The 16,443-nt window shown below is 36.4% G+C and overlaps 1 protein-coding gene across 1 annotated transcript in view; it reads left to right on the forward strand.

The window, feature by feature from the left end:
- The window catches only part of LOC113542347 (serine/threonine-protein kinase 32C), an 82,683-nt gene extending 79,433 nt beyond the window's left edge, over nt 1-3,250 (forward strand). Inside the window, exon 12 of the mRNA XM_026939817.3 lies at nt 458-3,250. Within this exon, the coding sequence (XP_026795618.1) occupies nt 458-656 (199 nt within the window). The 3' untranslated portion in view covers nt 657-3,250. The remainder of the gene's footprint in view (nt 1-457) is intronic.
- Nucleotides 3,251-16,443: the final 13,193 nt, after the last annotated feature.

Below are 16,443 nucleotides of genomic sequence, written 5' to 3' on the forward strand. Positions count from 1 at the left end.
GAGGGTACCACCCCAGCAACAAGGAAATATATAGCTTAGAACCTATTTCTCTTGATAAATCCAATTTCAATTATAGATTACAGCCTTGTGCTTGGTGTTGGCTGTGAGCATAGAGCTCTTATTTATTGGCAGGAGAATCTGTATGCTACAATGCACAGACACTGTGTCTGCTATAAATTATTGCCTGGTTTATAATTTAGTAGAGGCTGCATATTCTACCATCACTCCCTCTCCTGCAATTTGTTACTATCTCTATTTTTAGCACTGCCCCATTATTTACGACTCTTTATCCATCGCATGTAACATCTCTGTGACAGAACGACAGAATCACCGAATGTATGTCCCACTGTCTGTGTGTCGATGCATATGTACCAGACTTTGTGCACATTACGCTATACAGTAATGTTCACTCCTGTATATGGGAACTGTGCCCATTCTTTTTCGTTTTATTTGTCAGGTTGAAGAGGAGACAGGAGGAAGGCTGCATGGTGGGAGAAGGGGAGGGAGCAGAGGGAGAAGCAGAAGGAGAAGGCGACCCTGACCGAGAGGCAGAAGAGGCGGAAGGCGGGACAGAGGATGAAGAAACCGAGCCTGAACCCGAGACCTCCAAACTGAGCATGTGCGGCTCAGTGTGCTCATCTCCGGGCAGCTCATAGAGCCACAGGCACAGCACCTCCTGCTGGTCTCTTAGGTGTCACTGCGCTCACCATGCCTATAAAGCCCTAACTGCACCCAGCACAAACAGTGCAACCAATTAGGGCTCCGAAACATCTCTCTTCTCCATCCCAGTTACATTCATCTCAGCACGGTTTGGGTTCTGCCTATACGAGCAACGACATGGCCTCCATTTTCTTGTTCTCTACATGGCCTCTAGAGTAAGCTCAATCTTCTATGCAACATTATCTGTACAGCATGATGTAAATTAGACATTCTAGAACTAATAAGCCGCACCGAGAACGCATGATGACACACAGAGCAATAGGACTCTGCCGTAAGAATGTTAACGTGACAAGGGCGGCCAAATGAGAATGCTGTTTGTGTGTTAATTATGAATAGGTGAAAACACTCTGAACTTTAGACTTGCTATGTTTGCTCTTTCAGCTGCTCCCTCTGAAAGTGGGCTGCTATTTACTAGTCATTAAGCATTCAGTTCATTTCTATAGATGTAATTCCCAGATAGCAAGTGAGTGATGACCCAGTGCCAACCCACACATACCTCTTTCATCCAGCACACATTCTGCTGTGGAATGACAGCCACAACTCAAACACGATGACACCATACAGTATCTCAGGCATGATATGGTGCAGTTGGACCACCTTTGGCCCAAAATTGAAAAACTGCACAAGCTTTAGATATGGTTTATTGCGTTGGGGCTTTTTTGATCCAGACTCTAAATGCCAGGAAAACCTTAAATGTGGCTGTTTACACACCCACTTTTGGATTACAACATACTTCCCATCGCCATAACTGACTCTAATGTGCCTAAACCCAACATATGGCCTGGAATCGTCTGCTATCTGGGAACAATCTGGGATTAATTGCTTGGCAACTAAAAAAAGAGCAAGACTTAAAAGAATCACTCTTGCAAATATGACTTGAGTGACCATGTGACTACAAATGTCTGAATGTCTGAGAAAAAAAATGTTCATAGTATGTCACAAGTAACTACATACAAAAAAAAAATCTAACTTCAGTGACTTTCTTAACCTTATGTCAGAATCTGTTAAGGTGTTAATGTTAATGGCTTGGTTTTTCTGTATCTCTGTCTCGATAAACTTGCTGCTTCTGGCCAGCACTCTGTTCAGTGGTTGGCACTTTGATCCTTGTTTCTTCTTCTGACTGTTAGTGTTTATCATGTAAGATGCTTGTTCCAGAAAGATTTGATGTTCAGTGTAGGTCACACTGCAGTGTGCGTTCAGTGCGTTCAGTTCACTACTCTAGTGCTCTTCCATTCCTGCTGCTTAGGACCTACTGATGATTTTCACTTCACCAGGGGAATAAGCTTTATTGACCTCTATAGGACACCAGTTTAAGATTTTGTTTGATTAAGTCAATTAAAAAAATACTCTGAAAACAAGCATTTTAGGTGCCATTTGGGGTCTGTGTTCTGCGTTGATTTGGGTTAAGCACTCCCCCTAGTGGACCGGATGAGGCTTTTCTTTAGAGTAGCATCGATTCAGTGGTATACGATACGATACTCTTTGTTTTAAGGTGATACCATCGAGCTGAGTGGTGACGTTGGAACATGTAGCATTCTACATAATTAGACAACACCATTTTAAAATGTAAATTTGTGTTGTATAATTATGTAAAACATAGCTAGAAGCAGGACCTTTTCTCCACAGTTTTATGTGGGTGCGCATATCAGACTTAAGTATTAACAAAAATCAGATTGAAATAGTTATAATCGAATAAAAGGCAGTTGTATGAAGCTATATCTTCATACAGTGACTTCTATTTCCAAGTGTGCAGGCACAACTTGTAGGCAAAAACGCCAAAGCTTTTGTACCATTTGCATAGCTGTTTCTAAATAAAAATGAGTGCCTGTACGTTTGCATTTGTCTGTTTGATATGCCCGTATGTGTGTGTCTGTATGTATTAACTGGCGTAATCTGTATGTGTGGGTGTGTGCGCATACGTGTGTCTATGTGTGTGGGAGTGTGAAAGTAGTGCATAGTACCAATGTAATAATTTGTAAAGAAGCATTTATTGTGGTAAGTAAAAAAACATGGAATGTTTCTGGAATTAAACATAAATTCTATTGTTAGCCTCAAGTGGACATTAATTCACTGTAAGTTATTGATTACTATACTGCTACCATAGCATATTGAATAAACATTGACATTTTTTGCATGTACCCCTATTTACAAAGACTAGAATGGGGTGTTTTGGGGGAAGGCATATGGTTGTAGATATGTTGCTTTGTCATACACACTCACCATTGAAATGAAAACTCTTAAGCATTGGGATGATGACAACATTTTCACCAGTGGCATCAGTGCTCTGCACTGCCATCCAATTTTCATACTCTAGGACTGCGTTATCAGCTGAAGATGTTTGACTCTACAAAGCAAAGCATCGTCTCCAGAAAATTGTGGATGGCATGATATGTATCAATAGACTCTGTTTAAATTTTGGCATCCCATAGTTTGTTTTAATGATACTGAAAATAATAATAAAATGTTTAAGGGTACTGGCTCTGTCTGTTCATAAGGAATCAACATGCAACTTCAGAAATCTGTTTAAACTGTAAGTGTGTGTCTTCAGTTTTCCTGTAACATGTTTTTTTTTTTTTTCTTCAGAGAGATATGTTAGTACGTTCTCTGTATGTGATCATTTGTATTCATAGAGCATCCTCTTCATGCTCAAGGTCATTTTAAAATTCTATTAAAGAAACAAAAAAGAAAAGCTAGCAAGAGGAGAGGTAAGAGTATTGAAAGAAAGTGTGTGTCCTTGGATTCTAGTTTGGTCTTGAAAGAAGACTGTAGACTGGAGTAGCAGAGTCTGGAGGCCATGGAACTGAATCTGCCCACCTGATCACAACCAGTCTGGTCTGTGTGGTTCGGAGCAGCTGTACACAAGTACCAGGCAAGCTGACTGTGCGAGCTGGAGTGCAAGAAAAGAAAAAAAATCTGTGAGTGTAAGAAAAATAAGACCATGCTTTAAATGTAAGGAGTAACCGAGTCACTATCATAAGTCTTTAAGGAAAGCACTGTGTCAGGAGCACACAAGTATTACCATTTTAATTAAATACATGCATCAAAACCATTTTTTTTTAAATGAAACAAGATATATTTCTATTTCAAATCAGAATTTCGCAAGCAGTTATTAAAGGTCTCAGTTTTTAACCAAACGTTTGGAGTAAACCCATGTATTAATTTAGTTTTATTTTATATCTTATCAATTTAAAAAAAAATTAAAAATAGTTACTGGACCCAGACATTTTTCGGACATTGCTGTGCATTACTTAATGATCATGAGGACTGAGCACACAGACCTCTAGTTTGTGTGAACAGCTAAAGTTTTAATTTGAAGGAAATGCAAGTCATAGCATGGCCAAATGGTGATAATGCTAGCAATGATGTAATACAGTTTCACACAGTCTTATAAAGAAATGTTTTCGTTTAAAAATTGGAAAATGTATTCCGATAGCCAAGGCAATTGTACTTGATTGCTTTTTTTAAATACAGCTAATCATTAACGCAAATGCTAGTTTAAAGCCTGGCAGAAAACAACTAGAAGATTTTTTAAAAATCATTTTGATCCTACTTGTGAAAATTTTAAATAGCTAACCTACCAATCAACTAATCAACTGTAAGCCATTACTACAGACATTAATATACTGAAAACTTATTTTAGTCACATTTCCATTATATGAATTTTGAATCTTTATTTACAATAACAAAGTTCCAATATTGTTCCGTGAAAGCAGTAGGATTCCCTCATATCCCAAATCCCAGTTTAACTCCAGTTTAATACACAGGCTATTTTGTTAAACAGAAAAATTCTCAAGTCAGAGTCTCAAGATATTTCATGGTAGATCCTGTTTACTGTCCAGTGCCTGCAGTGTGCATCACGACTGTAAAACCTGTAACCTAACAATACCAGTAGCTATAATAAGGCCTCTCTGACATCGTGACTGACTGGTGCATGGACTAAATCAGGATTTCACAGGAGGGGAGAGAGAAAGTTTCCTGAGGAGAAGCCTTCTTAGTTACTTTTCTAAGAGCCTTTCACTTCAGCTTAGAAGGTCTCTCCTCCACATGTGGTCTGATAGCTGTGCACAGAGGCTCCCAATCCATCACTGAAAACAACCTGAAATCAAAACTGATTTTTTTGTTTACCTTGACATTACATATCCCTGGTTATATTGTGTATGATTTCTCAGCATCTATCACTTAACAGACAAAATTCTTGTTTTTCTATAAAAAAAAAAGAATAGGTTCAAACAAAAGGTGATGTTCTAAGTTGTTTAACACATCTAACTTTAAATAACAGGAAATGAAAGCTGAGAATCTGATTTATTGTCTCAAATTCATCTTTTAATCTCAAACCTAAATGTCTTCAGTGTAAGCAAAAACAAAAGAATTGGCCTTGCCGTTCCAGTACTTTCGGAAGGGACTGCATATTAAGCAGTAATACAGTATGTTGTGTTTCATGGTTTTCTCCTCTCACCTCCAGCTATCATCGAGTGATAACACAGAGCCTGTTTTACACAGAAATGCATCACATTAGAGAAAATAATGCTCTATAATTTCTGTTTTGCATTGTCTTTTCAGACCCAAACTAGTTCACATGCAATCTAATCTCCCTCTGCACCAGGGGATCCTCAAAACATTAACAGCAAACACTCTTGTATGTCAGCTGCTTTTAATTACCATTATATTGGACATCTGAAATGAATATCTAACTCATGGCAAACAAGAAAACAATCTACAACTCTTTCAGTCTTGTACCTTCCTTTCTTTATCTTGCTTGATCTCAAGAGTGTGGAGGGACATTGCTTTCATCCAGTATGTCTACTGCAGGTCCAGCAGTGTCAGTGTTCAGCAGGGAGCTCCATTCAGGAGCCTGGATGGTATCAAGCAGCACGGCCAGCTCAGCCTCCAGCTTTTGTACAGTCTCCTCAACCCGCTGGAGAGAGACATGGAGAGACACACATGCGGAAGAGAACAGAGATTTTAAATTACAGACAGGAGACACAAGTAGTATTTTTTTTATTACAGCAAATGAATGGATGTATTGAGGAAACATTGGACATTTGAATAAAAATGCACAAGATGAGTACATGGACACAATGGACAGAAGCAGAAGTGGACTAATGGAATTACGGAAGAAATATAAAGGCGAGGTCAAAGAAAGTGATGTATTACACCAAGTGGCTGCAGAGAGAAATAAATCAAATATGTGAAGCATAGACGGATAACAAAATACTGGAGAAAGTGAAACAAACAACACCATAAATCAAAGAGAGGAGATCAGCAAGCTGAGAGGGAAGGATGAGTGAGCTTGAGAGAGAAGCAGAGAGGAGTCATCAGCTTATAGAGTGAGAAGGACATAAAGAACGGATAGGAGAGTGGTGAAGGAGAGAGTTGCTAGAACATAGGAGGGTGACTTCTCTCGTGTTGCCTTAACTGAGAGTTTTATTTCGCTAAGAGTCACATTGATCACATGGAGAGAAATGAGGGTCACAGTGTGTCACTGAGTGAGAGTGAGAGACAGAGGGACAGACAGACAGAGAGTGAGAGAGACACTGGGGGGGTAGAGAGGGGGGGGGGGGGGGGGGGGGGAGAGAAAGAGAAAGGGGAGAGAGAAAGCGAAAGGGAGGGAGAGGGATACATACATATATATATATATATATATATATATATATATATATATATATATATATAGAGAGAGAGAGAGAGAGAGAGAGAGCACCCGATCCTTCACCATGAACTGGAGCTGCTTGGAGGAATACAGCAGCATCTATTAAAGGCAGGGTCAGTGATTTTTAAAGTGAGAACACAGTTCACCTGATGTTCTTTTTTATCAGAGGAAAGGTTGTCTAGCTCTCAAGGAGGCGTCTTGCGTGTTAGTCATCACCTGTTAATTCAGAAAACTCATCTTCTTATACTAGAATTCAGGCTTTCTAGCTAACTGGTGTATGTGCATATGATATGAAGTATGGCTTTTGAGGGAACATTCAAATAATGGGTTATATTTGTTTGAATTTTATTTGAGTGTTAAAATGGGTTGCTTCAGTTAGCGTTGACCAAAATCACAGACTATATGGTCCACTACACGGGATGTGTTCATCTGTTTTTCACTGTTAAGCGAAAAGTAGAAGGCAAATTTCATTTTATGTTTTTCGGCACACACTAAAATAGAACAAAAAAAATCATAAAATCAGTTTAATTGTTTCTATTTGTTTCAGAGAATGTCTAAAAATCAAATATTCATGAATTCAAATCTGAAAAATCTGTTCAGTGTGAACAGAGTCTAGAAGTAGGCTATTCTACATGCTCTATTCTCTGGTATGTACTCACTAAGATACGAAGATATTGTACTAATATATGTACTTGTGAAAATTATTCTGTTTCCATAAAAGATATGATAAAATGGGTATACGTACAAATAAAGTTTGGGCATTTAAAATATTTTTAAACTGTAGCACCTAAAAAATCCTAATTTGTTTAGCCTCCATGTCATCCTCCTTTACCATCACTTTCTTGCTATTTATTAAAAAAAAGTTCAGTTCAGTTCAATGATATTTGTATAGTGCTTTTAACAGTAAACATTGTCACAAAGCAGCTTTACAGAAATCCAGATATAAAATTTTCCTATAAATTTATCCCTAATGAGCAAGCCAGAGGTGACAGTAGCAAGGGAAAACTAAAAGAAAAAAGTGATCCATATTAGCAATACATCAGGCATCTTTAATCTACAATCTTCTTGCTATTAGCTACCCACTACCTGCTGATACAGGAACAGACATTAATTAGTAGCCCTAAAATCAATCTGAAATGATGAAAAACAGGCAAATTAGAACTTTTTGTATATTTTAAAACTGCTTTGAACATCTCTTGCTTATACTGTGTACATTTTTATTTTTTATTTTTTAATAAACGAATGAATTCCACATACAAGGATGCTACACCTTTAAAAGTATTTAGTTAGAATAACTTGCACTCAACAGAGTAAGAAAAAAATACAGAGAATAAGTATATGGATCACCTTTTCCACTGCATCCAGTCTGTCATTAAGCTTGCTGTGGTCCTGGCAGGGAGCTATGTGAGTGTTTCTGTTTGCAGGCTCAATCTCAGGCACTGTGACACAAAACAGAATGCAAATCATCATCCTTTAAACCCCAGGAATCCTATGTTACGGACTCTGCCTTTTTCTTGCAACAGGTGAAGTCATATATAGACATTTGATTTGGCTTCATGCACTGACATAAGACACACAACAGGGTAATGTTTGGAGAATGTGTGACACGTTTGATCTTGGCTGTAACTTTAAGGCGCATTAAAACTGCAGACATGACTCAGAATTTATGAATTGCAAGACCTTTGAGTAAAAATTAAATGCACAGTATGCACAAATTATATGCATTTACTGTGTTTTCTCCTTTTGCTCTCTTTTTGACAGTTTATCTCAACAAAACTGAACTCAATATTATTTATATGTATAGCACCTTACGTTCTTTAAAAGTCTAAAAGCAGTACTGGGTAGATATACATCATATAGCAGTGAATAAACAAGGTAGAATCAATAGATAACAATGAGTACATTAACATTTTAAATACAAGATTAAAAAGTAAATATTAAAATGTACAAAGCAAGCAATGTCATAAAGCTGTACCAAAATTAAATTTAGACTAGAAAAAATGTTCTGAAAACAGTTACAGTATCTGAATGTCAAACATTATTTGGTAAATTTGGTAGAATTTGGTAGAAAATGCATTTTTATCCTTTCAATGATGATTACAAAAGGTCACAAGTTCATACACTAAGTATTGGAACTGCATGACAATTCTTTTGTTTTTGCTATGCATTGAAGACATTTGGGTTTGAGAGCAAAAGACGAATTTGAGACAACAGATCAAAATTTCAGCTCATATATATATATATATATATATATATATATATATATATATATACATACACAGTCAGGTCCGTGTAGTAAGAGCCCCTGAAAATGGAGGTACTTTGTTGAAAATGGCTATAATTCCTAAATGGTAAATGCCATATTTTTGTGGAACCTCTTAAAATAAAGCTGAAAGTCTGCACTTCAATCACATCTTGATTGTTTTATTTCAAATCCATTGTGGTGGTGTATAAAGACAAAATCACAAAAACTCCGTCATTGTCCAAATACTTCCGGACCTGACTGTATATGAGAGAGAGAGAGAGAGAGAGAGAGAGAGAGACAGAGGGTTCCACACCATGTAGACAAATTACACTCAAGCGACTGTCTGGTGGACTATTAATTTCACAACTTCACAAATACATTCCAGTTCTGTTTTCTGACAACATGATTGGCTCAGTGTGATGATCAAAACCGAGACCTCAATGTGGATTGTTCTTCTTTTACAATTAAACTTTAGACTTTTTCAGTATGTGCATCATAGTCTTTATAATTACAGCAGCAGGTAATTTGGTACATTGACAGTATTTACAGTTTCTTAATATTTCATATCAATCATTACTCTACTCTGAAGGCTGTAAGTATTAAACTTTGTGCTGCGCGAAATGCTTGAAGAAGGCAAGCCGTACGTTTACACAGTTTTCCTACTACAGCATTTTCCCTCATAAACACACCAGGAGAGCTCTGCAAGCTGAGCCAGATGCCCGGCTGCTGCAGTGTGTGTTTCCATGTCCCTGGATAACAGAGCTGAGACTGCCTTCCTTATGCTGAGATAAGAAAATCACGCAAACCCGAGTCACAACTTACAAACTGACCTGAGACCAGTGCTTGCTTTTCAGTGTTAACAGCTGAAGCTGGCTGAAGGAAATGTAAATATAACCACTAGTCCCATTAGACCCATAACAGGTTTTTTGACCACATTTCATCTGTAGCTCCTGTTACTCCACTTTTCATTATGTGTCCTTCGTGTGAAACAGCCTTGAGGTGGGTAGGTTTGGATTTAATGCTTTGCCTATAACTTTGTTTTCCTGTGAGGAGGATTTTAAATCTTGACTTCTCGCACAGAGTTTCTCTCTGCTCTTTGTGTATTGTGATATGGGCTATACGAACAGATCTGATCTGAACATTTCACTATGCTCAATACCAGCGATCAGTACATAACTGAGCTGCTTCTTATCATGTCTAATCATAGATTTTCACCAGAAAAATTCTCTTAAAGTCTTAAAGGCCTCCTCCACCTAACAGCATTAATAGTAGCCTAATGCTGTGCAGAGATATGATGAATAAGAGAGATTTACTTTTCTCCCAGCAAGCATCTCTGTTTCCCAGCAGTGTGTAAATATTATTTGTGGTTTTATCGTCATTGCTGCTATTGCAGCTGTCCAGTTTTGCAACATAAACACCATTAGCTCTTTGCCAAACAGGACAAGGAAGAAATTGATGAAATCATAAAGATAAGTGAAAGTCGAAGCAGATATTCATTTCTAAAAGTCTCCACAGAGTACCTAATCTCAAGTCTGTTTCAAATCTGCTTCATTTCTGTGTGGGGATTCGTAGTTATATCTATGCATTTGGGAGATTGTTTTTCTTTGACACGACTCACAAGTGGAGCAGAATAAGAACATAACTATTAAATATAGCTGTGTCCTGTATTTAAGACATGAGAAAATGTGTGAACACAGGTGGCTGAGGTTCATGGGTTCAGGAGAATGTTCGCATCACCAGCTGCTGCCTCTGCTGGACTCAAGCTTCTGGTGTAGCACTAGAGAAAAGATGAATGCTAATGCCAAACTAATATCACAGATAACAGTGCTGCTAATATATGCTCTAATAATATTTACGTGATCACATGTGTATTTCTGTTCAGATATCTGTCCATTATGTCAATTATCTCTGGCTGAAATGTTGATTTATGTGTATTGAAAGACAATTAAAATAGGGACATGAAGTGCAGGAGAAGAGGAAGACAGTGTGTGTCTATGTGGTTGAAAATCTGAAAAAAAAGGTGCTATTACTAAGGAATTGTGAGGAAAGGAGTGGGCACTCTTAGACATGCATAGTTTATGCATTAGAAACAGGCCACATACGTCATTCAGTGGGGTCCAAAAGTACATTCAGTGGGGTCCAAAAGTCTGGGACCACATTGAAAATCTAGGAATTGTTTTTTATCCCTTTACATTTTATTCATTTACTACTGGAAATAATAATTTGAATATTGAATAATCAATTTTGCACAGCAAAAAAAATGATATCTTAGCAAGTGAAAATATCTTGAATATAGTCAGAGTTATTGAATATTTCCTATTATATGTTGCACTAAACCACATAAAAGATTATTAAACCTATTTCTAGACATTTGTACTAATTTCACACTTGTACTAATTTCACACACTTCTTTAAGCAAATTTGTTATATTGTCTACGTTATGTACTTTGTACAAAAAGTTAGATTTTCCATGAGTCTTATCTCTTTCATTGAAGCATGTTTTCAGATGAAACTCTGATGGATTTGATCTAACATGGTCAGACATCAGACAAAAGAGGGACATGCCAAATACTAAGTCACTCTGAAATGCATGTAAATATTTCTACTTTTTACTCAGGTTTGTTGCTGATACAATTTGTAATGAACATTTTTGTATTAAAATTTTTTTAATGCAAAATTGAAGCATTTTCACTAGTGGTCTCAGACGTTTGGACCCCACAGTTTATCATGTAGAAAGCAGGTTTCGTTAGTAAAAAAAAAAAAAAAACAATTCTTGAGGTTCTGTTTCCGTAGCTCTTTGCCTAACATCTGCTCCAAAAAGTCCAATAGAAAAATCTCCAACATGTTAGTTAACCTCAATTATCTGTGTTTCATGGGGTATTTCCTGGATCAATACAAACAGAAAGACAAAGTAAATGAGTGCTAGAGCTTCTCAAATTTGCCCATGACTTCTTTTCTGTTCTCATTCTTAGGAAATGAGATCACACACATTTGACCAATTATGTCAGATTTCTCTTCCAGGAAAGTTACCAGAAACAAAGCACTATCATCTTACATTCTACATGTTTCTTGCCACAGAAAGAAGTCCAAATTATTAGCTTTATCTGTAAATGTGCTGTAATAGCTATAGTGCTGGATTTTGCCCAATGTCTCATGCGTGAAATGTCTTGTCTTTTGTAAGGTTTTGCTGCTCTGTCATTCAGAAAAGTGCTAAGAACAAGCCAAATCAGAACCAGATGCTCTGTCATGTAAAACAGTACATGCACAAAGATACACACACATTTTGTGCATCCAGTATTTGCATACATGTATCTTTTACTACATGTATCTATCTATCTATCTATCTATACATACATACAGACATATATATATATATATATATATATATATATATATATATATATATATATATATATATATATAAACATCCAGTGACTTCTTCACTGACTGTAAAAACATTTGTACTGAGAGATAAGTGTGTGGACTGTTTAGTTCATGCTAATTTTAAATTCATGAAGTATCTTATGAAGATGTGTAACATTCCCCAACCTCCTTTTATCCATTCTCACTCTCACCCAGTCAGGGTACTTACCTGCCAACATGTGACCAATCAGAAGGAGTAAGAGAGCAATATAGATGGACCGGTAGGCCATGGCTCTGAGTAAACACACAGGCCAGCTAGGGAAGAGAAGCAGGTTGCGGTAAAATCATCTATACAGGCAACACCCAACCAGAACATACTAGAACTACCAAAGAAAGTATTTCATGGAGGAATGGAGTGAAAAGGAGGGAGAGAAAGAGTAAGAGAAACTTACCCGAAAATGTTTTGCAGCCCGTAGTAGGTGGCTCAGTGTAGCCCCTCTTCCTTTTTCACTCCGCACTTCGCCTCTTTTCCTAATGAAAACACTGAGTGCAGGAGAAAAGTGTTCTCTTTTTGGAGGAGGGTAAGGCGAGACAGTAAGGGAATAAGAAAGAGAGAGGGAAGGGGCTGGGTGTGCAGTTGTACAGTGGGCTGCTGGGGTGGGCCTGTTTTTTCACCAGCAGGATTGAAACACAGCTGAATTCAAGCCAACGACTGCAGGAAATATGAACAAGCAAGCCATGTGTGTGAAACAAGTACTAAGCAAATCTTAAAAAGAAACAATGTTCTGTTTCAAACTTACTATTTTGACTTACTACTATTGATTACTATTTTGTTAAGCTATTTCAACTAGTATAGAAATGCATTAAATCACATTTATTTTTAAACTTTAGTTTTTATTCTTTGTTCAGAACCAAAAAAATCTGTTTCTAGATTACCTGTATTGTATGTTTATTATATTTATGTATTGTATGTTTATTCCTGTATGTAAGCTTACATATTACAGTGGAATTTCAATTTGTTATGTTGATTAATGTTGGATTGATGATGTATTTTATACTGACAATGGTATAGAGGAACATTTTTCTAATAGTGCATAATATTTTCTTGATTAAACAATAAACAGATGATTTCAACAAACTGTTCTGTAAAAGTCTTTCTTGGAAGAGTGTCTTCACAGTTAAAATATCATTTTAATTCTAACATTCAAATTCAAAGGTTAGAATTTTTTTTTGTTTTATTAAGTATGTTGATTGTATTTAGGTTTATTGCCATACCAGCTTCAATGGCTATTTCATGGCAAATACAGATATTACTCAAACATTCAATAATTTTATTACACATGCAAATGTGTGCATATTTAATTAGATTAAGCCTCATTTGCATAAATAAATTTACAATGTGAAAAAGTTCCAATACAGCAAATACTTGTAAGAATATCAGCAATCCATTGGCAAGGACTGATTGTGGTGTCTATTCACCTTTAGTGTCTTTGTAGAGGAAAGGGAACTCTAAAAGGAAAAAATGATCCATGTGGCTAGTAAGAAAAGCTTAAAATAAAAAACAATTTCAACATAAAAAATTTAATTTGTTACATGTACATGTATTAGTGAGTTGACAACTTATTTTAAGAAGTCTGTCAAACTGAACAGAAAGAAATCTGTCTCAGTTTATTAATATATGGATTTTGAACAAACAGTCTTGCTTTCACCTAACAACAAAAAGTATTAAGTTAGTGAAAAACTTGAAAATGTAGTGAGCAAACTTAAAAAGCAGAGAACAGGGCTGGACCTTGTCTGAACATGTCAGAGCCAGACCACGCCCATAGGAGGAGAAACAACAAACCAACAACGAAGGAACGAGCGCGAGTGCAAACATCAAAGCTACATGCTGAGGAGCCGAACTATTTTTGATTTGTTTTACTAGCAACAGCTATCAAACTATATCGGGACACAGTGCAAAAAATCCTTATCACAGGACACTAAATTTTAAAGTAATGTTACAGCTTGCCCCTTGCTACTTCTACCGTTTGAAAGTTGACTTCAGCTAGCTAGCTAGCGTCTTCTAAGTTAGCTACAGCATGTCCTTTGCTAATTTGGAGTTAGTGAAGTTGACCGCTAGCTATCGTATGTCTTCAGTTTTCTTAGGTTTTGTTTTACAGTGGCAGCCGAATGACCGTAATCACCCTAGTGAAAAAAAAAAAATGCTAAGTATACATGCAGCCAGACTAATTGTCAGTGTACTTTAAGTGTGTTAATGATTAGTTAACTTGAAGTGTGCTATTTTGGAACAACTAATTTTGTGCTAAGTATATTTTAGTTGTAATTAAATTGTAGTAAAGCATAACGAAGTGTATTTAGTGTACTTTTATGTGCTAAATTGGAGCAACTTCAAGTATACTTAGTACACTTTAAGTATATGCCTGTGTAAGATAATTGCATGCTTGATTAGTGATATTAAAGTGTACTTTTTTGTATTACAAGTACATTACAAATTAATTGAGTGTCTTCAAAACACACAAGCCATATACCATAAATATATTATTTTTGAGTAAAAATATGCTAATTTTTTCCCCCAATGCTGAATACACTTCTTGTCAGGGTCATTACAATAAATAACATGTAACTTCAATAACAGACATCTGTATTTCAGCCCAGTGGCATGACAACACCGACCCTCGCGGTCAAACACAGACTGGCTCTCCGGGAATCCTCCCGCTGCTCCCGATTAGCCAACCCGGGCCTGCTACCACCCGTCACTTACCCTGCTCCTCATCACTGACCGAGAATTGTTACTGCTGTCATTGGCAGTAAAACTTTTTGTCGGGTTGTTCATCGAGTTTCTGCCTCTTCTTTTCCCTGAAATCTCCGTCGTACCCTTTTACAACATCGCGGGCATCTCGAGGCACAGCACTGAACTTTAGCAACGTCTCTCTCTCTCTCTCTCACTCACTCACACGACTAGCTAGCTAGCTAACAGGCTAAGCTAATTGGAGACTGAGATGATGGCTAATTCGCGGCCTCGCTGTCAAAAACAAGAAGTGTGAATAGCAACTTTAAAAAATGCACAAATCCCCTCAGACAAGAGCACAAACAGTTAAACATCAGCTACCAAGTGTGTAAACTGCAACGCTGTCTTTATAAATAGCTAGCTCTATGAAGTTAGCAATACCAAGCCAACTAAGTTCCCCGAACAATATTAAGTCTATCGGATTAGCTAGTAGGCTAACTGTTAGCACTCTGTAAGCTTCAGCCACAGCACTGATAGCGAGCTAAGCAAAATAGCATCGGCTAATGCCATTTCGCCCAAAATTCATCTGAAACATTTCAAAAACACATTTGATAAAAGGTTACTTTCCTGTAGAACATATTTTCTTGTGTTCGTATGGTGTGGTGTTGGTATAAAATTAGTCATGGATTGATGTTTATACATTGGACCTCTCTGTGACATTGTATAAATTTATTAAAATACTTAAATCACAATTACAAGAGTAGCCTTTTGTGCAGTGCATACACTTGATTTAAAAATGTTTTAAATGGGCTTTCGACGCATATCATATGTTTTATTACTTTCTGAAAGCAGTAATGAAGTGAATTGCAAGCATGAAGAAGTCCACTTAAAAATTACTCCAAAACTGAACTTAAAGTATACTACAACTTCAGGTTATTTAATAATGTACTTTGAAAGTAAACTTTCAATGTGTTGTTACAATGGTCATTTTCAGCATAGTTAAAAATAATACTAAAATATATTTACATAAAGTGCAAATAAATACACTTTTAAAAAAATAAACAAAACTTTCAAGTATATTTTTGTAAAATATATTTTTTAGAAAATATACAAAATTACAATTATTTTAAAGTGTGTTAAAAGTTGTATGGTAAAAATAGGTAAAAGCATGGTGGTAATACACTTTTTATATATTTAAAGTTAGTACAATTTTTTTGTTAATATATTTGCAATGTACTATTGAAACAGGAAATATATTACAAATACAATAAAGTATACTTTTTTCACTAGGGCAGCACTGAATGTTTGTAGCATTAGTTCAAACACTGCACATGTTTGAGAATAAGTCTTGAGTCTTCCTAATTTAAATTTGGCACTTTTGAAAGTTTGTAGATCGATTGATTTTGCATTGTTTTTACAATAAACAATTATCATAAAATTGAAATTGCTGTGTTTTTTTATTCAGACAGAAATGAAATGAGTTACTATTACTCACAGAATTAAGGTAACAACTTGCATGGACACTTCTGAGTAGACTGAAAGCACAATAAGTAAGATAGAACAGCTTAAATTAACTAATTTGACCACATAATATCATTAAGATGGCTCAACTTACTTAAGCTTTTAGAGGACAATTCAAATCATGTTGGTTGTGCTAAACAAATTGAGTTGGGCTAACTAGAAAAGTCTCACAATATTTACTCAAAAATGGCTTGAGTTGAAATAATTTAAAAAGAT

The sequence above is a fragment of the Pangasianodon hypophthalmus genome, chromosome 3 (assembly GCF_027358585.1).
Source record: "Pangasianodon hypophthalmus isolate fPanHyp1 chromosome 3, fPanHyp1.pri, whole genome shotgun sequence".
Classification (NCBI taxonomy): domain Eukaryota; kingdom Metazoa; phylum Chordata; class Actinopteri; order Siluriformes; family Pangasiidae; genus Pangasianodon; species Pangasianodon hypophthalmus.